At 42.8% G+C, this 27,694-nt stretch overlaps 1 protein-coding gene across 1 annotated transcript; it reads right to left on the bottom strand.

Moving 5' to 3' along the window:
- Positions 1 to 14,865: 14,865 nt before the first annotated feature.
- Positions 14,866 to 24,448, bottom strand: DRG1 (developmentally regulated GTP binding protein 1). The gene is made up of 9 exons (XM_083147715.1): positions 24,280 to 24,448; positions 22,122 to 22,245; positions 19,495 to 19,670; positions 19,309 to 19,378; positions 18,917 to 19,086; positions 17,451 to 17,581; positions 17,197 to 17,364; positions 16,437 to 16,559; positions 14,866 to 15,087 (listed from the first exon to the last, which is right to left on the bottom strand). The coding sequence occupies exons 1-9, from the start codon at positions 24,319 to 24,321 to the stop codon at positions 14,988 to 14,990; spliced, it is 1,104 nt and encodes a 367-aa protein (XP_083003841.1). The 5' UTR covers positions 24,322 to 24,448; the 3' UTR covers positions 14,866 to 14,987.
- Between the last annotated feature and the right edge of the window lie 3,246 nt (positions 24,449 to 27,694).

The following is a 27,694-nucleotide window of genomic DNA, read 5'->3' as shown; positions in this document are numbered from 1 at the left end:
CGGCGGCGACTGTCCCCCAGTTACCGCGAGCATGTATTCCCCCTTGGCAATGAGCATGTAATCCCACATGGCAACGAGCTTGGAACCCCTGGCAACGAGCTTGGAACCCCTGGCAACGAGCATGGAACCCCTGGCAATGAACATGGAACCCCTGGCAATGAACATGTAGGTAAGCAACACTTATGTAGCATAATTTTTAAAAGGCATTATGGTGTTTGGCATAATACGTAATGGAGATTATGGTGTAAGGCTTAACATGTAATGGGCATTATGGTGTAAAGTTTTAATGTGCGCCATATTGTGTATTATTGCTCAATCTGTTTGGTATAGTGCAAGCATGTCCAAACTATGACCCTCCAGCTGTGAAACTACAAGTCCCATCATGCATTGCCACAGTTTTGCAATTAGGGAATGCTAAAACTATGTCAAGGCTTGCTGGGATGTGTAGTTTCACAACAGCTGGAGGGCCACTGTTTGGACATGCCTGGTATAGTGTGTATTTTGGCTCAATCTATGTGGCAAAATGTGAATTTTGCCTTAATCTGTGTGGCATAATGTGAATTTTGACTCAATCTGTGTGCCATAGTGTGAATTTTGTCTCATTCCATGTGGCATAATATGTAAGAAGCAAGTACAGTATAAGGGGTTACTATTGTGTTGCATTATTTGTATAAGGGGTATATGTTGTGGTAAACTTAGGTTACCACATAAAAGGTGCTGACATATTGTCTACCAAGTTTCGGTTTTCATTATTTTTTTATGACTGGAGTGCCGCCTCATCCCGCAAGTATCTTAGGACATCGGCATCCTGCGGGTGCACCTTTGGAGGGCACCCGCCAATATACCTTCCTGCATTTTTCCTATGCCAGCCCCCTGCCTTTTCCAGGCATATATAATTAGTTGAAAGTATTTACACAAATACAGACACACCCATGAGCAGACCACCCGAACAGCACACTGGTCATGCTACCCACATTATTAGGTGCTGGCCACAACCCCTATTATTGCGCACAATATCCAGGCCCATTTAGACCTTAATCTGGCTCTGAGGACCCTGAAAAAAGAGAAATCAAGCATACGCAGCCAACTTCAAAAACTCCTCCTGGCCCGAACTCAGTCAGCTTTAAACAGAATGCAACATAAATTCTACCTACTGAGCAATAGATCAGGCAGAATGCGCGCCCAAAAACTACGCGCCCAACAGGCCAGGAACAGGATTAAACATCTTATCACCCCCCACTAAAGACAAACTCCTAAATCCCAAGGATGTTGCAAACCAGTTTGCACAATACTACTCCCAGCTATACAACTTATCCTCTGACTTCTCCATGCCTCCTTCCTGGACGCGATCCAGATTCCCTCTCTCACCCCGGAACAGCTAGAGTCACTTAACGCCCCATGGTCCCATATGGAAATCCAATCAGCCATTAAATCCCTTCCCCGTAACAAGGCCCCGGGCCCAGATGGGTTCATCACCGATTTCTACATCACATTCTGTGACCTTCTAACTCCACACCTGACTGACCTTTTTAATGAGCTATCCTCCCTGGGCTCTACCCCTCCAGAATTATTAGAAGCACATATTGTAACCATACCTAAACACGGAAAGGACCTTGCCTTCTGCCAAAACTACCGTCCTATAGTGCTACTAAATTGCGATATTAAACTGTTTGCCAAACTGATGGCACTTCGCATCAACCAGTTTCTCCTGTTGCTGGTGCACCCAGACCAGACAGGGTTTTCCCGGGAAGACAGGCCTCTGATAATACAAGGAGAGTATTCAATCTGATAGACTCCCTTTCCAGAGACCAGGACCTTCTTCTCCTATCCCTTGAAGCAGAAAAAGCATTTGATAAGCTGAATTGGCAATATATGCGAGAGGTGCTCACATCGATCATGACGCTCTATTGTTCACCTACGGCCCGGGTGTTCAGCAACGGTTTTCTCTCTGACTCTTTTGCGATCACAAACAGCACTAGGCAGGGTTGTCCCCTCTCCCCCTGATTTTTGTTCTCTCAATAGAACCTTTAGCTATTACTATACATAACGACACTAACTTTCCGGGTTTACAGATAGGCCCACATCACCACAAGTTAAGTCTCTTCGCTGATGATGTATTGCTCTTCATGACTAACCCCGTTAGATCGCTCTCCTTCCTACTATAAATTGAACACCACCAAAATGGATGCCCTCCCGATCAACCTATCCAGTTCCTTACCCTGTCTACAATCACTCTATAAGTACAATTGGCAAACAGTAACAATAACATATCTGGGCATACACCCCCCCCCCCCCCCCCCCATACACACCTAATGTCTTCACTGTTAACCTCACCCCTCTTATCACAACTCTGACTAATATATCTAAATGTTGGCTGACGTATGATATCTCCTGGATGGGTCATATGGCGGCTTTAAAAATTTCTCTACTCCCTAAACTGTTGTATCTGTTCCGCACCATCCCCTACACTTTCCCTAAGAAATCTCTACAGCTTTGTGCATCCATGCTAACAAAGTACATTTGGTCGTCCAAACCCCCAACTATGGCCCGTTCTAAAATGACGTTACCTAGAGCCTTTGGCGGTATGGACCGCCCAGATTTGTATCACTACCAAAACGCATGTCTCCTAGCCCCTCTTAAATTCTATACTGAATCTAACTCCCCCACAGGCTGAGTAACCATGAAACAAGCCTCGATTCCCTCCATTCCCCTTGCTGACTTGCTGAGATTACCTAGACACCTCAGACCTGTTCAACCATCCCTAGTCCCGACCACTAAGGCATCTCTGCAGGCCTGGGACCAACTACTAACCACCCTACCTTCCTCGGCATGCACTATATCCAACATCTCCATCACTACTGTAGCAAGGCTAATTCCAAATCTCAATCTGAATACTTGGAAGACCCTTGGTGTTTCCTCCCTAGTAGACATACTTGACGGATACTCCCTACTTCCCTTCATCTTCTTACAACGCCAATTTTCCATCCCTCCATCTACCTCCAAATCGCGCACGTGGAAATCCCATTTTCCTACCCATACCCTTTTGGATACTACATCCCAGACATTTCTTACCAGACCGTTTATGGCAGGTACTAGAGGTGACATATCCTTCTGGTACAGGACTCTGATAACCCCTACTGACTTCTCTAAAACGACCTCCCACGTGAAATGGGAAACAGACCTCGGTAGAACATTTACTCCTACAAAATGGCGTCAGATTTATCTTTCCTCTTACACAATGTCTCACTGCCTAAACCATACAGAGATGCACATCAAACTAGTTAACAGACTGTACCTGACCCCCGACTTTCTCCATACTTTTTAACCTTCCTGCTCCAATCAATGCTGGAGGTTATGTGGGTAATATATACCATATTTTCTGGTCCTGTCCTAAAATTCTGCACTACTGGTACGAGGTTTTCAGTCTTATTTTTATTTATTTTTTCATATCTACCCTCAAGCTGTCCTTCTCGAGAAGAGATTTGTCTTAGGCCATATTCTCATTGCCGCCCGAGCCAATCTAACCCAGCAATGGAAACAGCTCTGCTACAAGTAATCTTGAACACAAACCACCATTTCCTTATAGAGACAAACTTCATCCCGTTTACGTCTACACCCACCTCTCCCCCCATATACACTGGCTCCCTTGGCATGCGTACGTAACAGAGGGTGAGGGTGCCAAATTCTTTCCATCCCCCTCTCTCACAGATCCGCGTCAGTTTAACCTCAATGAACCACCTGAGGTTCAACAATAATATGCGCATCTCTATGGATAGAATTGATAAGCTGAAGTTTTTAAATCTACTGGCTATGTACACCTAAATATCTTACATGAACTCACCTATCTAGGAAATGTATTGTAATTTGAAATGTCTAGTGTCTTATACTGTCTGATACACCAGCGATGTTCACTATGCATAGTGACCTACCCTGTTTTTTTTATTGTGATTTGATGTCCCCCCCCCCCCCCTTCCCTGAATATTTCCCTTTTTTCTTTTCTGTACCCCATATAAAACCTCTGTTTTTCAATAAAAATTTATTGATGGAAATTTTTTTTTTTTTTGAAGGACCTTATTTACTGGATTAACCAGTCCTTTGTATCTAAGGAAGAGTTTATGGAGCTGCAATTGACTAAGAAATCTAGAGACCAAGTAGGTTTCTGTTATGAAGAAGCAAATTCTTCTGATGATACATATGAAGTAAATGATTCTTCAGATGAACCTGGAGTAATTAAAGAAGATGTGAGAGCATTTAACTTTGATACAGTGGAATATATATTGAAGAGTATATATAAAGGTATAAGGAAGGTGCAGATTTATTATTTGAAGATAGTTCTAAAAAAAGGCAGCTCTTTCCCTGTTCATCGTGTCATAAAGGATGTCTATGTTAACGAGTGGTCTAACCTAGATAAAAAAACAAGGTAAATTATTCTGTGTGAATCAAATGTATCCAATAAAGGATGAAGAATTTCTTAAGTGGTGTGGTTTACCAAGAGTAGATGCAGCAGTGGTGGAGGTAACGTCTCGCACAACACTACCACTAGTGGATGGTGCCTCATTTAAAGATCCGATGGATCGAAGAATGGAGAGCTCATTAAGAAAATTAAAATTTTCCACAGCGGTATCTTTAAAGGCAGGAGTCTCTATGGCTTCAGTATCTAGAGCCTTACGAATGTGGTGTACGACACTTCACACTGACATTGAAGCGAAAATTTCCAGGCAATATATTTTAAAGAGTTTGGAAGTTATTCAGAAAACGGTTGAATGTCTATGTGAAGCATCTCTAGACGTTACGTCTTTTGCAGCTAGAGTTATGTCAGCAGGGGTTGCTACAAGAAGAGCACTGTGGCTGAGTTCCTGGTCTGTGGACTCACTCAAAGAATCGGTTAGTTTCCTTGCCAATTGAGGTTTCCTTTCTATTTGGAACTAAGTTGGATGCTCTTATCCACAGACTTTCTGGAGGAAAATCCCTCAGACTTCCAAAAAACAAGAGGAATCTGTTTCTGTATCCTGCATTATCCATGCAGATGTTTAAAGATGCCAAGTCATATAGGCCTGGTAGGCCATACCAACAAAGAGGTATGTTTGCCTCTTCTCACCATTCCTTTTAACAGAATTTCAGAAGACTTGGAAGACAATGATGGTCAATCGTTCCCTTCGGTGGGAGCTCGACTATTACAGTTTCCAATTGAATGGGATGCCTCAATTCAGGACAAATGGACACGGAATGTGGTTCATGAAGGTTACCTTCTAGAATTCATTCAGACACCCGGGACCGATTTCTTTATAGAGTCAAGGATGCAAAGATCATCTTTAGAAGAAAAATAATTGAAGAAGAGTTTAGTCAATTTACTGTGAATCTAAACAATAGAACCAGTACAGATGACTCAGAGAGGAAAAGGGTTTTACTCCAATCTCTTTCTAGTGGAGAAGAATACCGGTGGATTAAGAACCATTATAGATCTAAGACATTTAAACCAGTTTCTAGAAGTAGGAAAGTTTCGGATGGAAACCCTGAAGACCATCACAGCAGGCATCAGAAGAGGGGACTTTATGGCGTCCCTAGATTTAAAGAATGCTTATTACCATTTACTGATTCATTCACAACATCGAAGATTCCTCAGGTTCTCCATAAAGGGGAGACCTTATCAATTTACATGCCTGTCTTTTGGTCTCGCCTCTTCTCCAAGGGTATTTACAATGGTACTAGTGACTTTAGTGGCAGTTCTGAGAAAGAGAGGTATTCTTCTTTGGCCTTATCTAGACGACATTCTCATAGCAGCGTCATCCAGTCAAAGACGGTTGGCAAGTAAAAGAGTCAGTTAAACCCTACTCAAAGAATCACATTTATTGGGGTGATGATAGACTCAGGGAAGTCTATCTTTCAGAAGAAAGATGCATGAAGAAAAGAGACCTCTCAATCTCAGTTGCGAGAAGGAAGGTAACTTTTCTAAAAGAATGTCTGGGCAGGATGTCCTCCACGATAGGAGTCGTTCAATTGGCCTAATGGAGGATGAGAATCTTGCAGTGGGCAATTCTACCATATTTAAAAAGAAAGATTGCCAAAAGAGGGATTATAAGTCTATCTATCAAGGTAAGAAAATCCCTATCCTGGTGGACAGAGGCGGCATTGTGAAACAAAACAAAGCAACTACTTTACAGTCACCGCGGTTCCTGGTCATTACAACCTACTCAAGTCAATTGGGTTGGGGGTGCACTGCATAGTTGCCTACCCTCCTGTATTCTGCAGGAGACTCCCTGAAATAGCAGCAATCTCCCTCTCTCCCTCATTAGTCTAGCAATCTCCCTCATTTCACCTAGCCCACATTACACTGTTAAATTTTTGGGGGGAAAAAGGAATGAGAGACAGATACATTTACATTTAATCATCAGCACCATTTCCCAGCACTTCACCAAGTATAGTAGCTCTTACTAACTGCTTTGGGGCTCATCTACATGTGGTTATAATTAATTTTAAGAGATTCCTCTCAGATGTAGCAGTACACACCCATGCTTCTAAGTGCCAAGTTAACAATCTCTTTTCACAATCTCTCCATATATGGAACTAGACACGCCCTTTAAGTGGATCATGACACGCCCCCTCAATGGGGAACTGTGCAAAATTTTGCTAACAAATATAATCTTCCTGAAACTAGTTTTCAAAAGTAGGCAAGTATGGTGCACTGTGAAGGAGAAGCATTCCAAGGCATTTGGTCAATAGAGGAGAGTCTGAAGTCACTAAATTGGAGGAAAGCCGAAGTAATTTGGAGAGCGGTCAGAGCATTTTCTCAAAGAGTCAAGCAGTCACATTTAAGAATATTTTCCGACGTCAGTAGTGGCGTATATAAATAATCAAGGAGTCACCAGGAGCAAATCGCTCATGTTGCTGGTCTCGAAACTCTTGAACTGGGCAGGAGAGAACTTTAGGTCTTTGTCGGCTATATTCATGCCAGTTGAGCAGAACATTCTAGCCGACTTCCTCAGTCGAAACAAAATTCTCCCAGGAGAATGGGAATTAAATGGAAGAATTTTCAAGGAATTGACTATCCAGTTTGGAGTACCAGAAGTAGATCTGATGGCAACTCATTCTAACAGAAAGGTGAAAACATTCTTTTCCAGATACTATCTTCCTCAGACTTCAGCTGTGGACACCTTCTCAATTCAATGGACGTGCTGGTTGGAGTATCTGTTCCCCCATTTCCCCTAATTTACAAGGTCCTGAAGAAGGTGATAGATGTTGAAGTAGAAGTAATAATAATTTTTCCATTTTGGCCTCGAAGGGTGTGGTTTGCGACGGTGTTGAGATTGGCAGTACAAGGACTCTGGACCCTACAGTTGGTTCCAGACCTATTATTGCAGGTACAAGCACTACACCCAAATCCAGCGGCTTTAGCATTAACGGCATGGAGATTGAGAGGAGATCTCTCAAACAGAAAGGTCTTTCAGATCAAGTTATTGCGGTTCTGCTTCAAGCAAGTGTCGTCCGTAGCATATTATAGTACCTGTCTAGCTACAAGAAAAGGGATGAAATCCCAATGTGAAGACTGCCTTGGGTCTCTAAGAAGAAAAGGAATTATTGGTGAGTATAATACGATGTTATTGGGACCGTGAAGTTATATCATCATAGTAGATGTGTCCCTCTGAAGGCTTCCTCTTATTTCTTGTTGGCTTTCTCAGTAGCCTCACTGACCTTTTTAATCTCGCCCTATGTTCCTATAGTTTACATTATGGGGTGACTTCTCCCCTTGACCCCTATGTCCTCCACACACTTCACCAGAAAGACAATTTATGTAGTACCTTATATTGACTTCAAAATAGGGCCCTATATTCCCATAAAGGTATTTTTTTTTATATGTCCCCACAGTATGTGTGGGATGGCAATGTTTTTCCATATTCACTCACATATACCATCAGGGAGAGAGAGTACTGATAGATGGAAAAAGGTAGGTAATTGTGTAGTTTGGCGGCGCCCATCGCATCGCATACCATAAGGCATACGATGGTATGCGATGCGACGCGATATTGTACAATGCCATACAATTTTAAAATTGTATGACATTGTATATGGCATACAATGCCATACAATGCGATGCGATTAAACAGAAGTTTAATCTAGATATTTGCACTGTTCACTTTGTGTGTATTCTGAAGACTGGACGTCTGGTCCTGAAACATTGATAATAAACACAGCACAGTAGTTGCATGTAATATCCTCTAAATGCCGCCTGTTTTGTTATTAGACCCTATATATATATATTTCTTTTTATTTTAAATCTGGGCAGTTGGGGCAGCCATTCTGAGGTCCCTAGCGTTAACAATCTTGATCAAAGTTGGAATTCCATCCTTACTTGTTTGAAAGACAGGAGTGACTCATTTAGTACATTTAATTTTTCATCTTAACCCTTTGAGTGCCAGGTGAATTTGCCAAAATTGATGTGAAAATTACTAAGCAAACACTTTTATTCATAATAATGACCTGTAATATTTACATTATATAGGAAACAGGTTTTTTTTGTAGACAACATTTTCTTTTTAATAAAGAAAGAGAGGGTAGGACACTAAGTGTCCTGAGAAGGCACCTAAGGAGGAGTAAGATTGCTGAGCTGCAGTTAAATTAATAGGGGTGTCAAACCCCAAAATGGAAAACTAGTGCAAGAAGGTGTATAACTGCGCTAAATCTAAAACACATGCAACAGGTGTTACTAAACAATAAAATGAGGTTTATTAAAACGTATTAAAAAGTTTTGTGGTAAGATCTTTGATACCATATATAAAATAAGTGGATATACAGATATAGTCACCCCAATGTCCAGATGGAGTAGATGCCAAATGTCCGTTCCTAGAGTGCCTCCCTTTTTACTCTCAAATGTTAAGAGCCAATTGGTGGTTTATATTTTAGGAGAGACTGCGCTCTCCAGCCGTGGGGATATCTCATTAGAGAGTCCCGTTGTTAAGGAGCTGGCTTGTCACATCCTGGTGCAAATATGGCTGTGAAGGAGGAGGGCTGGTCCGGTTGTGGCAATGTATGTGAAATTATAATCCAAGTGGTGAGTGTCCAAATGACGAGTCACCAACGCGTTTTGCTTTGCCGCTTTTTCAAGGTGATATCTATGGTACCAAGTACTGGTTTATATACCCCAAATAATAAGGCAAATCCTATGCACCTGTTGCATGTTAATCACAATATCAAGTCTATTACTAATAATCAATAAAGGTTAATAACCTAGTGAATAGGTGACAACATTTTATCTAATGACATATTTATTTATAAAACACGAGCATTAGAAATCAGTAAAGAAGCATAAAATAAGGAAATATGGGTTAGAAACCTGTTTCCAGATATCCAGAGTCCGGGTTTCCAGTCCTGTGGACTGCACATGCGTTCCACAATGTTGTAGTATAGTACATGGGCGTCTATAGTCATTACTGCCCATACTTAAAATGGAGATTCTGATACTTCCGGCATGCATACTTCCGGAATGTGGACCTGCACGCTAGACTGCCAGGGAGGAGAGGGAGAGAATACATGTCCCCTGTTCTGAGGAGCTATTCTTTTTGGTTCCTTTTTATGGAAAGTAGCAGGATGTCAGTTCACATTACCCGTGGTGCGCATGTGCGGGCATGGGAAATTGAAGAGTGCATAGATAAAACAATTCCTCACATAGTAACAATATGAAATATAAGTGGCAAATAAAATTTATACATTTTGGTTTCTTTCTTTCATTTCTTTTTGTGAGAAGTAACATAATGTCAATTCACATTACCCGTGATGCGCATGTGCGGGTCTGGGAAATTGAGGAATACATAGATAGAACAATTCATAGCACAGTAACAATATAGAATGTGGAAATATAAATGACAATAAAATTGATACATATTAGTTTCTTTCATTGTTGAGCAAATCAGTATATTTCTATAAGAGGAATAGCAAAGGTAGACACATTTACATAATTATACATCTTTATGTGTAGAACAGACATAGACAAGTTTATATATATATGTGTTCTTTCATTTTGTCATGAATAGAAATAAGTCTGATACTCAGAGTTATTTTAGTTATTATTATTTGTTATTTTTTATTGTATATATTTTTTGTGTGCTATACATTTGCATTAGCTTATGAAGATCAAGAATGATAAAGAAAAAAAAACAGAATAAAAAGTGGAGGGGGGGGGGGGAGGAAGGTTGAGAGAAAAAAGTCAGAGGGATTTGGAAACTACATCCATTGTTTAGATAATGACAAATAATTTGTATTCTTCATATATAAAGCCATTCAAATTCAATATATATATATATATATATATATATATATATATTTATTTATACAAACTTGTCTATGTCTGATTAACATACAACAGGTGCTTAGGATATGCCTTATTATTTGGGGTATATAAACCAGTACTTGGTACCATATATATCACCTTGAAAAAGCTTCTAAGCGAAACGCGTTGGTTACTCGTCATTTGGACACCTACCACTTGGATTATAATTTCACACACATTGCCACAACCGGACCAGCCCTCCTCCTTCACAGCCATATTTGCACCAGGATTTGACAAGCCAGCTCCTTAACAATGGGACTCTCTAATGAGATATCCCCATGGCTGGAGATATCTCATTAGAGATTTGAGAGCAAAAAGGGAGGCACTCGAGGAACGGACATTTGGCATCTACTCCATCCGGACATTGGGGTGACTATATCTGTATATCCACTTATTTTATAATTACGTTTTAATAAACCTCATTTTATTGTTTAGTGACACCTGTTGCATGTGTTTTAGATTTAGAGCAGTTACACACCTTCTTTCACTAGTTTAACATTTTAACACCATAAAACAAATGTACAATATATCAGTTAAAAAGAGTTGTTTCAATCACATCTCTTACAGAGATGTTGACACTCATATTTTGCGCATCTCTCTCAGAGGTCGGCACTCAATGGGTTAAATCAATCATGTTTTCAGAAACAAATGGACTTGTTGGTTTGCTCTCAGCCAACACGTGGATGAGCTGCCATTTTCAAACATGGCGGCTTCTTTGCAACATCTACTGCGGGCTATATATGCCTCTGCTGACAGGCTCCTGGCAAGGCTCGCTGCTGTGCAGAGGGTTGACCTCTCTATATCCTGTACTCCTGGTGAGACACTTATGCCTCAAAGCCGTGGACCTACAGCTCATACTGGATGAGTTATCCCTGATGGCCTCATCCCATTTTGGGGATATTTAGTATCCCAACACAGCAAGTTTGTTTACCTCCTATATTCATGATAAATATGATGTTGCTGACGGGGAAGTTACCCTTTATGGCCGTGGACCTACAGCCCATACAGATCCTACGATTGAGTGTTCTCTGGAGGGGAGCGCCCTGATGACTGTCCCGATTCACAGATATTTACCATCTCCCTTTACTACATCTGCTTGATGATGGGTCTCACCCAAAACTTTCTATATTGCTTCTGACAGCTGTTCTAAAATTCTGGATTTTGCTATACGGATATCCTGGTTTTCTTCTAGATCACTTGTCTGGAATCACCCTGTTTCTTACACCTTGGCCATTTCTGGGTTTCAAGAACTGGCCGGACTAGTTTTCCAAGCCGCATAGGAATTGTAGATTCCCCTTCCGTATATATTTGTTTTTCTTATTTTTCATATTATTGTGCCCTTCCTTATTCTGTGTTAATGAGCTGTATTTGTTGAGGGGGAGCTGGGGCTAGTTTAGCTTAGTTTTTAGGGTGCCCCTGTCAACTATTCGTTGTGATATCCTTTTTTTTCTTCGTATCTCCGAAAAATTGGATGTACTTCATCTGCTACACTGTTGCAATACTTCGACTTGATAAATGGCCAGACTAGCTGTTATTGCAGAACAATGCCTTTCTTTTTACCTCTGGTCATTACTTCTCCACTGCTGTATCTAATTTTTTTTATTTCTCCTAATTGGGGGGGGGGGGGCAGTTTAGTACTTGTGTAGTTTCACGGCGGCAGGCTATGCTACGTTTTCAGCATAGCCCAATGGCTGCCTAGCGTAGTGTCCCCGCGGCAGCCCTGCGTAGTCAACATAGTGTCCCCGTCAGGCAGCGTAGTCACCGTACTGTTCCTGGGAGCTGCAGCTCTGTCCCCGGCAAGCCTAATGAGCGCCTCACACAGCACCGGTCTCATGTACAATAAAGGACGCATTTGCCAGCGCTCCATGTTACATACTGGCAAAAGCCTCCATTTGAAAACACCACTATCCACGCCAGCCCGAAGCGTGGCGAGCCCCGCAGTACGCATCCTCCCGACCTGTTCATACCCCCACTATCCACGTCGGTGTGGAGTTGATTTTATAAAGTGTGGACATGGATTACTTGACGTGTATTCTGTGTCCGCTCACCTCGCCGCGCTCGCCACACTTTATAAAATCAACTCCACGCTGACGTGGATAGTGCGGGTATAAACAGGTCGGGTGGACGCGTACCGCGCCAACTCACCACACTTTGGGCAGAAGTGGATAGTGGGGGTGTTTCAAGAACACATTCACACCTGTCATGTCAGGCAGGTTAAAATGGTCAATGGTTCCCACACAATGTAATAAGCGCTGACTGTGTACGCTAACTACGTAAGCTCCAGCTAGCCACAAATGGGCGGGAACACGACGCTGATACTGACCGGGATGCTGACCACGAGAACACTACGCTGATACTGACAGGGACGCTACGCTGACTACGTAACTGCCACCGTGAAACTACACAAGTACCAATCATTGATATTGATATGATGTTCCAGGCTGTTACAGCAGATAATATAGGCACTCCTTGGGAGTTAGATGTAGGTAATACTTGCCTGTATAACTTCCTATCCTCAAATATTGCATCCGATATTCTATTATCATATGTCCATTGCCCCAGATGGTCCATTGTTATTCTTTTGTTGGGAGGAATGGGTAAATTAGGTTTTTAGGCAGTTTAGCTAATATAGACCTGTTTATATCCACCGCTAATGTAGATTAGATTAGGTTTTGCTTAAAGCCACTAATTTATTCCCTCCTATAGCTAGTTAGTTGAGGGGGGGGGGGGGGGGGTGTAAAAAGTTAAGGGAACAAAAGTATACCTGTGTTGGGGATGGGTCATACAGGGTGGGGGGTTAAGGGATGGTTTGCTTTGATGTTTTTTTTTTTTTCTGGCTGTTGACACTTTAATGCCAATGTAATTCTTTGATATTTCCCTTTGATTCGGTATGTAGACATTCTCTCTGTAATTTGAGATGATTGTTTTTATAAACTATGATACGTCCGTACCATATGCACTCCTGTTTTCCTACACTAGATATTTACTCGAATGGCGCCTTCAGGTATTTCTGATATAATATATGCAGCAAGTGCTTTCTACATTTTGTAATTATTATATGCTGATTTATCACCTTTTAGTCGTTTATGCTTTTACGTTGTGTTCTGTCAATCAATTGATGTATATCACATGTATATTGAAGTGTCTGCCTGTTTGGTTAGAGGGTTCTTTTTCTTATGCAAAATCAATAAAAAATGATTGAATTTAGAAGCAAGATCTTTGCCGGTTCCTGTGCTGCATATTTGTGAAGACATTTTGCTGGATTTAAGATGTTTGTCATGAGCCTGAGCAAACCGTCAAGCTTTTTCACTATCTACAATCTTTTGATAGACATCGAATATTTCAGAAACTTCAAAGTTTGCACTCTGATGAGGCGTTTCTAAAGTTGGGATGCAGTCCTGGTTGACTGAGAAGTATATGGAGCCACTTGGCAAAGGTGTAGTTAGGGTGATACTGAGATGTTAAACCGTCAGGTAACAACAGGATAATGTAAATGTTTGTGAAATAAGGTAATGGATGGTCATCCTCGTTGCTGTGTTGTAATATGAAGCAGCTCTTTATATACGATACAGAATTTTAGAAGTGAAAAAGAGCGCTAGAGAGAAATAAGAGTTTAAGGAAAGGCTGAGGCTTCTCCAAAGCTCTGGTGAGTACAGCATCTGACATCCCAGAACCTTTATTGGATCCTCTGAATCCCACTGCTATCATCATCCTCCTTCAAAGTATTGCCCTCCCTGCAATCAGGTGCCTTCACAGTTACTCCCCAGCCCTCTCTGACCAAGCATGGGACAAAGCCTATCAGGGATTCTAGAGCATTTGCATATGGTAGGGAAGTACATTAGATCTTATATCCCACAGAAGAACCATCCAAATGCACCCAACATGGCTGCCTTACTTAGTATGCTCGTGGATGGTTTGAAGGATACAGTTATGTTGAGACCTTACTCCTAGCGTTAGAATTCCAACAACCAATTGTGTGCGTCATCTTTTCTAGGTGCAACCTATTCGACCTAGGGTAATCTTACATAGTGCACCAAACATGGCTGCCTCACCTTGTACCTTCCATGGGTGAGATATATAACCCATAGAAGTTATTACCAAAAATGTCTGCACCAACCCAGAACTATGACTATTATGCTACTAGGTTTACCTGGTCTTAATTATCTCTGTATGTTTTGGCTTTCTTCAACTTGCCATATTTCTAATGTTTTAATGCAGGGGTCCTCAAACTATTTTGCTTTGGGACCCCATCAGACAACAACATTAATTACAGGACATCACATGTGTAGTCAGCATTGTGGAGGCACAAAATAATGGGAGTCTAAACTAACAGACATCTCAACAGTTTTTTTCAGACTCCTTGAATCACTGACTGAGATTACAAAAGTCATCAGCCTGATGGTCAGCAACATGGAGTCGTGACCCCATGCTGAGAAGGTCAGGACCCACAGTTTGAGAACAGCTGTTTTAATGCATGCAAAGCAACATTGAGTCCTGCAGGAGAAAAACCCTATATAAATAAAATTATTATAATAAAAAGCTGCTGTTTGGCAATTTGAACAGATTTTATTGTCACTGCGTATGAGATATGTACAGATGAATCTGCTGCCATTTGCAGGGATCCAGTGGCTGCAGGATTAATTGATAAAAAGGAGAAAAGGTGGGATTATTTCTTCACAATCTGAATGACATCCTCATCTTCCATTACATGATCTTTGCCAACCTTTTGAGGATTATGCTTAACAGAGGCACCCCAAACCAAAGCACTGTGGAGGAAGGAGAGGAAGTGGGGTTATTTCTATTCTTCCATTATTCTCATGACATATTTGTAAATCTGTTCTTAGTTGTGGAGCAAGACAGGGCTACAGAATAACAAAATGCACTGCCAAGTAAATATAAACAGTAATGATGACCATGGGCCCGATTCAGTTGATCGCTAATTCGAGAATTCACAAATCAAGCGATTATTGGATTGCACATGCGTACCATTCGCATTGCCAGAAAAGGAGTATGGATGAAAGCTGACATTTTCGTGTGTTTCGAAAATGCAGGAGTTTGAGGAGGGTCTGCAATGCCAGCGATGACCACTTCCAGCATCTCTCAGTTGCAGATTAGTGGAAGCCTCAGGACTTACTCACAGTTGTACAGACAGTAAGATTCTAGTCAATTGTCCCTGAATGGATTAGTGAGATTCGCAATCCCAATTTTGCAAAGGGCGGTTACTTTCTATCTGGGCACCAGCTAAATCCTCACAGCCAGCTGCAAATTCTTACATTAGTGGTCAGATATGAATCAGGCCCTTCCTTCACAGACATCTAAAGGAGCCTCTCAAAAACCTATTGCATCTATATGCAAAGTTGCAACTATTGCAAGGTATATGCACGTCTGCACCAGTAGGCTATGTGCCGAATTTATATACCCCACCATTTGCATTGCTTGAAAATACTCCTATCAGGTTTAAATGCAACATTAAAAAACTGTAATTCAACAATTCTCTTTGGTACAGCAGAAAAAAGCCCCTCCCAGCACACGAGGTCCATGAGACTCTGCTTGCATCTTAGAACATAGCACAAGACTGTACTGATTAATTGGATATGCACAACTTGTGCATGACAAGTGTCACATATTAAATTAACTGGTGCGTCCCAGTTGCCTTGTGTTATGACCAAGCAGCATAAAACACGCTTGGTGATCGAGTTCCTTGGGATCTGGTTGCTCACTCATGCTAGACATCTCACGCTGCTTGACGAACTGAAGCTAGACATATCTGTACGCATGAGCAAGGACGCACCTAGCCGAGTCAGTTCAGAAACAATTTGCCGGTGCTGGCCATCATCATTACTAATAACTCCTTGACCATTTTTTTTTGTATTCAGGAGATATTGTATTTGTCCATTCTCCAGATACAAGCAGGCATAAGTATCAGAATTACGCAAATCTGAATAGGCGTGTGGATGTTGTTCTGAGGTATGTACGCAAAGCGCATTCATTTACATTATATGATACAAACTGGAAAAGGTTTACTGACTCAGAGGGTTTACGGAAGTATCATTGAACCAAAAGTCCCTTCACTGCACTACAGATAATGATTTACAAATAGAAGTACAATACGTACTATTTGAATTCTTTGATGAGACTTTTGTGAATTTTGGTGCAGAAGTCTTCCACTGCTGTATGAGAATCCGGAAGTACAACTGGTGCAGTGTAATCAGGCAACTGACCCTTTGGCTTAGTGTAGCTGAAAAAAAAAAAAGACATGGATGTAGAAGCACATGACAAAGTGGTACATTGTTACACAGGTGATTCCCTAAGCAGATACTACTCCTGAAGCACAAGAATGTGTCACAGACTAAGGGACTAAGGGCGGTATTCAATGTCAGGGTCACGGCAGTCGAGCTTGCTCGACCGCCGTGACCGAGAACACGCAGGCGGGATTCAATGTCCCGCCTGCCGGGGAGCGAAAAGGGGGCGTGGCGGCGAGTTGCGGCCGGGAAGAGGCGAGCTGCAGCCGTCAGCTCGTCACTTCCCGGCTGTTCTTGGCAGAACGAGCCCAACAGCTTGTGATGTCGGGCTCGTTCTGCCGAGATACCCTGCTCAATGCTGTCGGGGAAGACAGCATTGAATAGGGCCCGGCGGGCATCTCCCCGATGGGAGGTGCTCGCCGGAGATTGAATATCCCCCTAAGGGATACATTTATTAAAGCTTCCAAAAATGAATAGAGGTAATGTTGCCCATAGCAACCAATCAGATTTTGCCCATCATTTCTCGATTGCATCCAATAGAATCCAATTGGTTGCTTTGCTAATTGTATTTAGATGCTCTAGTAATTTATCCCTATGTGTCCACCCCACCCAAGATCTCTTTCTACGACTCACATTCGCACCAACCGCAGATAATCCCACATCTTTTCCAACAAGTCATCAAAGTTCCATCGGTGATGGGCAGAGATTGGTACACAATGAGGAACCTTGTAAATCACATCTAGCTCTTCCAATGAGATTTGGTCAATCTTATTCAATACATAGATACAGGGGATGTAGACCCTGAAAGGAACCAAGAAAATGGTAGAATGGTTAAGACAACAGTATGGCCGTGATGACGTCACATCCTGTTTTATGTATTCACAAACCTGTTTCCTTCAACTACATCAATCAGGTCATCAGCAGTAGAATCACTTCGGAGGGTGATATCTGCATTGTGAATTTTGTACTCTGCTAGGATACTTTTCACAGTCTCATTGTCCAGCTCAGTTTGAGCACACTGAAGGAAGAAGACAAAAATGTAATGAAAAAAATAATTTTCACAATCTTTAACATAGTAGTTTAGGTTGAAAGAAGACTTGCGTCCATTAAGACGGATGTCCATCTTTATCGAAGTAAAGACCCTAATTAAAGACTAAATAGAGTTCTTGACCTGTTCTTTCAGGGTTTTATATGTGGTAGACAGAGCATTATGTTTTAGGAACTGTAGAGATTTTCTCTTACTTAACAGTGGCAAACTTTCATACTGTTCTAGTCATTATACAATTCTAGTACCATTTTCCTGTATAAGTGCATACCCAAAAACCATGAACTGCATTGATTATCCCTGACATAAGACCAAAGTGTTGGGGGATATGTACTAAAACTTCTAAAACAAAAGTGGTGGTGCTGCCCATAGCGACCAGATTCTGTCACTTTCAAGAACAGAACAGAGAAAGCATAGCTAGAATTTGATTGGTTGCTATTGGCAACACCACCACTTGTATGTTACAGACTCTTTAACCACTTGAGTGGTATGCCTGGAAATTTCTCGGGCTCAGCTGCGCTGCCGCAGCGGGTTGTCCCGGAAAATTTCCGGGTAATACCACTAAAATAAAGGTGTGCGCCACTGGACCTTTCCGGGCAACCCCCCCCCCCCCAGTGGCCACTCTGATGTCCCCTCCCCTCGATCCCCCTCACCTCTCAGCTCCGCCGGAGCTCCCCTGCCCCCGCCGCCATTAGTTGTAGTGATTGACAGGCGGCAGGCTCGGGGATGTTCGGAGCGGCTCGGGAGAGTTAAGGCACCAGAGTCCTCCCGAGCCGCCGCTAAACGTCCCCGAGCCTGCCGCCTGTCTGACAGGTGGCTGGGGCAGCGGCAGCATGGGAGCTCCGGCGTACTAACGCGGGAGCAAAGGTGAGGGAGACGGCGGCTTCTGATGATCTGTGGTGGGTTTTGCTGGGGCAGGACAAACCTTCCCTGGTAGGTTTGTCCTGCCCCAGCAAAACCCACCACTCAAGGGGTTAATAAAATTTACCCCATAGTGAGAGACAATGGCTTGTATGTCCCTCTGGATAGTTAGTATCAAAGCAGGAACTGAAACATCTGCCACAGAAATATAATACCATGGACATCGAATGTTGGACACAGGAATAGATGTTTGCAGATGAACGCAGAACTCATCTACCCAACCTACAGCTTTTTATATAGATTAATAATAGTCTTTTCCTGGCATAATTTGCAAACCAGACCGGTATTTTGCCAGTCCTGTATATTGCACAGTGCTTTGCTGATAATACTGTATCACTCACATCAGTCCCTGTGTGTTTAGATTGCAATCTATAAGATACAACTTACTGTGGCTGTAAAGTTAATGCCACCTTTGTCCTTTTTCTTGTACCCAATGTTTGGAGGTTTCTTATTCAGTCGGATTCCAAAACCTTCCAGTTCATTTTCAATGATCTTTTTGTGTCCCAAAGGTTTCAATACATCCAAGACGATAAGGATTAGATTGCATGTGCGAGCCACTGAAGGATGAAAAGAAGTCTAAAAATGAATTCCACGCACTAGCAGGGGTTCTCAACTCCAGCCCTCAAATACCCCAACAGGTCACGTTGGGTGGATTTCTTTAATCACAATAATTTTCCAATCTGCTTCCACAGACAGAAATCCTCACAGCATGTCCTTCTGGTGGTACGTTGGAGTTGAAAACCACTTTGCTAACAGACACACAGAAAATGGGAGCTCACCTGCAATGACCTGCCGACCTCTGCCTTTTCCATCTTTAGCTCCCTCAATAATCCCAGGGAGATCAAGCAGCTGACAAAACAATATTTTTAAATAGTTATATAAAATGTACTGTAGCAGTGTTAAAATGGAAACATTTGTCATGAGTGGCCTCTCAGGACAAAAACGTTGCCACATAGTATGTATACCTGAATCTTGGCTCCTTTGTATCGGACAACTCCAGGCACGGTGGTCAAGGTAGTGAACTCATAAGCTGCAACTTCTGAGTAAACACCAGCCAAATTACTAAGGAGCGTGGACTTCCCCACAGATGGGAATCCTACAAATCCAATTCGAGCATCTCCTGTCTTTGCAACATCAAAACCTATAAGAGAGAATTCCACATTATACCACAGACTCACAAAAGTGCTCTCCCTCAAACACAACCCATTACATTTTCTACACAACACTCTGCGCCTGAACGTTAAGGTAGTTATACACTACTGCGATGTACCGCAACAGTGTACGACCATCCAACCCCCCCCCCCCCCCCCCTGAGCTGCCCGGGACATTGCATGCGGTCCTTTAACGTGATGTATTGCATGCGACCCCGTTCCCCACCGCCAGGAGGGGGGCCGAGTCGGAGGTCTGACGGGAAGCAGGCCCCATCTCCGGCTAAGGTCGGATGCGCATGGAACTGTGCATCGGACCCAAGGGAGATTTGAAACGCATACAATTTAGGACGATTTCTCAACCCAATCCATCGTGATCGGGTGAAATCGGCCCAGTGTATGGGCACCGTCAGACTTAATTTACTATTGCAGTTATGTTTAACTGATCATTTAAAAATAAATTCTGCAATAGCAAATTAAGTGTTTGGAGTTACAACACAAAAGGTCATTACAAACGGAAGAATCAGTATTGATTGCGCTGGATTTTCAATGTGGATAATGAATGTCAAATAATGATGCTTGAGTGGATCATAAAAAAGAACAAAACAGCGTATAAGACTCAGGGAACTTATGGGTCAAACAATGGGGTAATAGCATTCCAATCAGAGGAGGCGTACCAGACTCACAATAGAGTACACCAAGACATGTGTGTAAAGGTATATTTTAATGGATCACCTCTTGTGGGAGTAGTCTATTCAATAGATGTGTACCGTACTCAAACCCGGTAAGGTAACTCGTAGCTCAGTTTCTTTGATCCCTGGACATCCGCTACACTCTACAGTAACACAAAGAGGACTTTGTCCAGGTATCCCAGCAAAGAGAAAAATCATTATAACAGGTGAGGTTATGGTCTATTCAAAGCAGAAGGATAATAACTACTTAGGGACCAATGACTCACACGGAAATTTGAGGCACCTTGTGCATAAAGGTTTCTTTAAGCGGACACCAGATGTGGACCAAGCCACCTGTCATGAGAAGTGTACCTAAACTTACAAAGTATTGAGTGCTCGGATACATATAATGGTATCTTTAGCGGGGTCCCAATTCCTCCATATGAGCCTCCTCATGAATGCAGTGGAGGCAAAAAAAGGAAAATGGGGACTGGCTTAATATAAAAGTGTTTTAATATAAAAAGCATGCTATACCTGAGTAGCGACCAAGAACAGCAATGGATCGCTTTCCCAGGAACGGATAAAAAAAATAGGTCAGTCACTCTGTAAGGCCAACGTGCTTCGACAGCTGCTGCTGTCTTTTTCAAGGCTGCAAAGTGACTGCCCCTGTAGCTGTCTTTATCCCATGCTGTGCAAGTAGTTCTGGGTTAAAAGTGGCTACTTCCGGTGATTGTGAATGGCATCAAGTTCTGCCTTTTAGAATGAATTAAAATATTAGTGGGTATCATCACCCGATAGCGGGAAAACGTAATCATTTATTGGGGAGGATTGTGGTACTACTTACACAGACTATTCTAAAAGCCTTTCTCGATCTGTGATTGCTAACTTCGGGCTTTTGGAACGCACAGAAGTCAACTGATCATAGTACTTGGAGTGCAAATGAGCCGTATAAAGTTGATTGAAGCACTATGATGATTACTTCCTGTGCATGAACCGCAAGGAATTTTAGCGGTGAACTGCAGAATGCGGAAATCAAAGTTATGTTTTGTTCTTTTTCATTATCCACTTACCACTCGAGCATTAATATTTGACCTTCATTATTCACGTTCAAAATCCAGCGCCATCAATGCTGCTTCTTCCATTTGTTATGATAGTGTAGTGTGGACCTTCACAGTGACCCACCACCACTATTGAGGCTGCAAGGATTTAATATCGAGCCTTGGGACTTTGTATTTTTTTTTATATTGTTTACAATATGTCATTAGCCAAGGAAGCAATCACAAACTTTAATGAACAAACTAGAAATGATTGTGGCAGCATTATTAGTAAAAATCCCAACACTTCTCAGGCTGAGCTTCACTAGTTGCACACATAAGTTAAAAAACACATGAAAAAAAAAAAATGGAGGCTCGCTTGTACTAAATAAAATATTCGGGTTCTTGAATGTTGCAGATAAAAGCTGTCCATCACCAACGTTTTGATAAATGACAATACAACATACAAAAATGTGGTCATTTTACTAATGCAGGAAACAAAAAATAAAAACCACTTATTTTTCTACTGTTCACGGTAATAAAGTATAATTAATAGAAATACTAAACGAATACTCAACACCCTCTCGACATCTATAACTGTGCACTCTACACAGGTTAGTGTCACAGGTTAGTGTTAGTTGGTATTATCATGAGTAGCAGATGCAATTTGATTCTCCCAAGCACACTGCATGCAAGAAGTGCTGTCAATAAAATAGCCAGAGCTCAGAAACATACATACCTTCCCCAGGTCCACCTCCACCCCCACCTTTTGGGGTAATAAGCTCACGTCGCAATTTAGCCAAACGTGCTTTCAGCAACCCAAGATGATGTGCAGTAGCTTTATTCTTTTGGGTCCGGGCCATCTGCAGAAAAGAGAACACTGTCACATACAATCTTCCCAGTCTCTCTGGCATAGTTACGGTCACTGCGTATGGCTTTACACTCTAGAAATCCCCTTCTCTGTACCCAGCTTGTGTAACCATGGGGAAGGTGTATCAAAACTTCAGAAGTGGACAGGACCAATCAGATTCTTGCCATCATTTTATACAGTTCTAATAAAAGAACTACTGTAACTGATTGGTTACTATGAGCAAATTCTCATCCTGTACTCTTTAAATAATTTGATACATCTCTTTCCCCCACATTTCTATAGCTCAGGGACTAGTCTTAACCAAAATGTTCTTAAATGCCCAGTAACTAGTGCCAACCAACCATATCCCTTATAGCCTAGCATCTAGTGCCACCCAACCCTGTTTTTTGTTTTTCTGTAAAGAGACTATGGGGTAGATGTATTTTAGCAGTGCTTATCGTGCTGCTATAACACTTCCCGCTTTGCCTAATTAACAAGGCAAAGCAGGTAGGGACACTGACAAGATGTCCACACTAACGTGCTGTCTCTGCCTTCCCAGCCGACTCACTGGGCATGCGCGAGATCTTCTGCGCAGCCCGGAGCCTGCTGTGGATATAGGGCATCGCCACCTGCAGCTGTCAAAGTCAATAGGGGCAGAATGGCCAGCGCTGCTAACCTTTCATACATTTACCCTGCATATCTGTCTGCTATCATTTAGATTGCACCACCGATATGGACATATCGCCCCGGTCATTTACTGAACGGCGGCTGCTTCTTACATGTGGGAAAAGCAGTATCAATGCACATAATGTGCGCGGATACCCCTTCTCCCCCATAACTCCAGATCATACATCTACCCCTGAGTCCTGCAGGAGAAAAACACTACATAAATACAATTCTTCTTATCCATTTTACATCTATAGCCCAGTAACTAGTGCCATCCAAGCTTGTCCCAAATTGCCAGATAACTAGTGCCAACCATCCTTTGCCTCTATAACCCAGTAACTACTGCCACCCAACCTTCTCCGTTATGCCTCCATAAAAAGGTAACTAATGTCCCACATTGCAGTAAATAGTGCCACCTAACATTCGCCATTACACCTCTGTACCCCAGTAACTTGTACCACCCAACCTTTTCCTACACTGCCTCTATAGCCCTGTAACTAATGGCACCCAACCTTCTCCCTTACACCTCTATAGTCCCGTAACTAATGGCACCCAACCTTCTCCCTTACACCTCTATAGTCCCGTAACTAATGGCACCCAACCTTCTACCTCTATAGTCCCGTAACTAATGGCACCCCAACCTTCTACCTTACACCTCTATAGTCCTGTAACTAATGGCACCCAACCTTTTCCCTTACACCTCTATAGTCCATTAACTAATGGCACCCAACCTTCTCCCTTACGCCTCTATAGTCCCGTAACTAATGGCACCCAACCTTCTCCCTTACGCCTCTATAGCCCTGTATTATCAAATGCCACCCAACCTTCTCCCTTACACCTCTATAGTCCTGCAATTAATGCCACGCAACCATCTCCCTTGTGCCTCTGTACCTCAGTCACTTGTGCCACCCATCTTTGACCTACATTGCCTTTATAGCCCTGTAATGAAAGCTATCCAACCATCTCCCTTACGCCTCTGTACCCAAGTAACCTGTGCCACCCAACTTTGTCCTACATTGTCTCTATAGCCTGGTAACTTGTGCCACCAAACCTGGTCATACACTGGCTCTATTACCCTGTACCGAAAGCCACCCAACCATCTCCCCTGCACATCTATAGCCCTGTAACTAATGCCAACCAGCCTTCTCCCTTAAGCATCTGTTCCCCAGTCACTTTTTCCACCAAACCTTGTCCTACATTGCTTCTAAAGACCGGTAACTGATGTCACCTAACTTTGTACCCAAATATATCTTTCAACCCAGCTGCTGTCACTAAACGTGATTTCACTCCCCATCTTTACAACCCAGAAGCTGTCGGACACGTTGCTCTGCACAGGAGCACAAAACCTAATTTCCGTCCCGCAAACCCACAAACAAATCACCTCCGCCTCTATCTCGGCGATCTTGGCTAGTGTCCCGCTCATGGTGTCGCCGGTGCCGGTCAATGGACAGGGAGAAAACAGAACGCACTAAAACACCATTAGCACACCACCGGCCCTCTGCACCGTGCCCAACGCGCAGGCGCAGTTACAGTCACCATAGAGCGGGTAAGAGAACGTGGCGTGCGGTTACGTCAAGTGACGGGTCTCTTAGCGGCGCTCTAGGTTCTGTTTCGACTCTATGACTACTGTATGTACGAGTGCGAGTCCTCCAATAAGTCATACTCTTGTAAAGCCTTTTTTTTATTTTTACTAACAGTTTAAATCCAAAATAAAAATAGTTATTTTTAGAAAATATTCTTAAACCAATAACTGGGTTTTGGCTAGCAATATATTCCTGAGCAATATATTGCCCAGTGTCTCCTTTGCATCAGCGACCAGAGATGGTCGCTGATGAAAAGGAACCTCTGCTGGGGGAGCCGCAGAGGTAATTAGCAGGTCGCAGGAGCAAGCTCCTGCGACCAGCGATTACAATGGGGCAGAAAACGGGAGCGCGCACCCGGTGATTTATCGCTGGTGCGCACTCCAATCACTGGCAATATGGTCGCCTGCGACCATATTCCCAGCGATTATAGCCCCTATCGCCCCCGTGTGTACACAGCATAAGGTCTACAGTCATTAGGTCGACCCTGGAAGGTCGACTGGCCCCAAGGTCGACATAGGTTTAGGTCGACAGTCATTAGGTTGACATGAGTTTTTCACTGTTTTTTTCCCCCGAATGTCGACACAGTCGACATGGACACAGTTGGAGTTGAACCGCAGCCGCTCGCTATGCTTCGGGCACACTATTTTACTCTCCCACTACGCCCTAGTGGATGGTAGGGCACGAAATCTGGTGACCCTGATGTATAAAGAAGGGGCACTGAAGGAATATTGACATTTCGGAAAGGTAAACCTGTCTGCATCATATATATATATATATATATATATATATATATATATATATATATATATATATATATATAGAATGAGACCAGGGGCTTCTGGTGGGGCTCCCCGAAATAAGGCGGCACTCAGGGATTTTAGTTTCAATAATTCAATGTATTTAAAGGTGACAAGGATACGTCATTTGACAAATGACGTATCCTTGTCACCTTTAAATACATTAAATTATTGAAACTAAAATCCGTGAGTGCCGCCTTATTCCGGGGAGCCCCACCAGAAGCCCCTGGTCTCCTTCTACATTGTCTGCGGAGGAAGGCACCGCGGTTTATTCCCAGTCGTCCGGAGTGCCGAACAAAACCTACTATATATATATATATATATATATATATAGTAGTGTCCATTTGTGTGTCTCTGAAACACTGCCATCTGCTAGCAGCGAGGGAAACTATATCTCTTTCTCTCTCTTACATGCACAAACACAGAGGCAATCACAAGGTAGCAGACTAGTTTTCAAAGCATTTGCTTTGAGCGGACTTACTAGTATTGTATAACAAGACCACGGTCTTTGCCCTCTTCTGGAATTCTGCCCCCAAATCCAATGTTAGGAGGCATGGTAAAACCATTAGGCACTTATGAATAGTCTATACCATTTTCTACCGCTGAGGGATTGCCAAATGAGGTGGGGAAAGTTTGGACTCCCGAGAGTATGTATTTCTTCACAGTTCCAAATTTTCATTGGGACTGTCCTGATCTCCCAAACATCCGATTTTGGTAGACCATGGAAGTAATTTAAAGCACCTTTTATGCTTATTTCAGATATGCAACCCAGAATATGCCAGATCTAGCAAGCCATCCAATTCCTGGGTTTCCGCTCTGTGACCCAGGTTGGGAGCAGGGTTGTGTTGCTGGGACTTAGGGGGTTATTCAGACCTAATCATATGGCTGTAAATTCGATAGACGGCACATCTATATGGATCGTAGTTTTGCATGTGTGAGGCCATCCTGCGATAACATTTTGGAGCCTAGCAGGGTGCATTACCAGACTGCATTATGCTTTATTCCACCCAGGCTCCAAAACACCCTCTGGGTAAGACAGTCTCACCTCAACACTTTTTTTAAGTTTGCCATTTTTATAATAAACTGCATACATACATACATACATACATACATACATACATACATATATATTTTTAACTGAGCTCCTATGTCCTGTCACCTACTTCTATCTTTTCCATTATATACTGCCAGATGAGCCTATGACTGAACCCTATCCTGGTGTAGGGCAATATTATAAACCTTACTGCATTAAAGTACAACATTTCAAATATTCTGGGAAGAATAAAGAATGCCACCAGATTTATCAAGACACCTGAAGCTGTAATTTATTATTCAAAAGGTGCATTCTATCATATTCCTAGTGGAAATTAGTGTCTTATAGTATATATGCTGAGTTGTGAGTTCAACACAGTTGTCATAAGCCATAATTAACACCCATATCCTGTATTGACTGAAATTATTAAAGAGTTAACATTGAAGGTGTCCATACACTTGTCCGATTTGGGATGATTTCGCCAGATCCAGAGGGATACGGCTGATAAATCGGCCTAAATTGGATGTTTGACACCTCATCCAATCCGATGCGTGGTCTCATGTGCATCTGGTCGGACCCTACAGATTGCACCTGCTGCGAGTTCAATATGCCGTATCGAACCCATTAGCAGCACATCGCAGGTGTGTTGGTCCGATCCGTAGGTGTGTGACAGCGGTGAAGCTCTGCTCTCACACACACACCAATGTGCAGCAGCAGCGGCTGGGAAGCGGTGTCCGGGCAGAGGGGTCCGTGCAGCAGCTGGGTGGCAGCGCTGGAAGCACTGCTGAATTTGAAAACACTGGCCGGATGCTGATTGGCTGAGATTCAGCCAATCAGCGTCCGGCCAGTCTTTTAAAAATGTTTTCAAATTCAGAAGTGCTTCCTGCACCGCCACCCGGCAAATAGCACTACTTAGTTCCCAGCCGCCGCATGGACCCTGCTGATTTACTGCCCAGCGCTGCAGGGATCCACCTCCCCCCCCCCCCCCCTGTTGCCAGCTCCCCCAGGATATACATGCAATAAATTGCCATATTCTTAATTTTGTGGTTTGCATCAGGGCCGGATTAACAATGGGCCTGATGGAGCTATAGCTCCAGGCCCACTCTCCAAATAGCTGAGGGCCAGGGCTTTTCAATGAGACCAGCCTCGCGTTGCTAGCCCCCCGGGAACCGGAGATACCGCCAGGCAAATCTGGAACGTTTTCCCCATTTAATAACATGGGACACTTTAATTCCGACCTCCACCCGGTTTTAACGGCTGCCAGTTCCCCCTACAGCATCACAGAAACTCGAGGTTGATCTCAGTCGAACCCAAATCGCTGGGCCTTCAATCTGATACCTGGTCCATATTCATTGGTTCTAGAGATATTGCAGGTAAAACTAT

This window comes from Crinia signifera, chromosome 1 (assembly GCF_055691185.1).
Source record: "Crinia signifera chromosome 1, ASM5569118v1, whole genome shotgun sequence".
NCBI lineage: Eukaryota > Metazoa > Chordata > Amphibia > Anura > Myobatrachidae > Crinia > Crinia signifera.
Note: the sequence above shows the minus strand (reverse complement) of the source record. Positions and strands in the feature narration are given on the sequence as shown.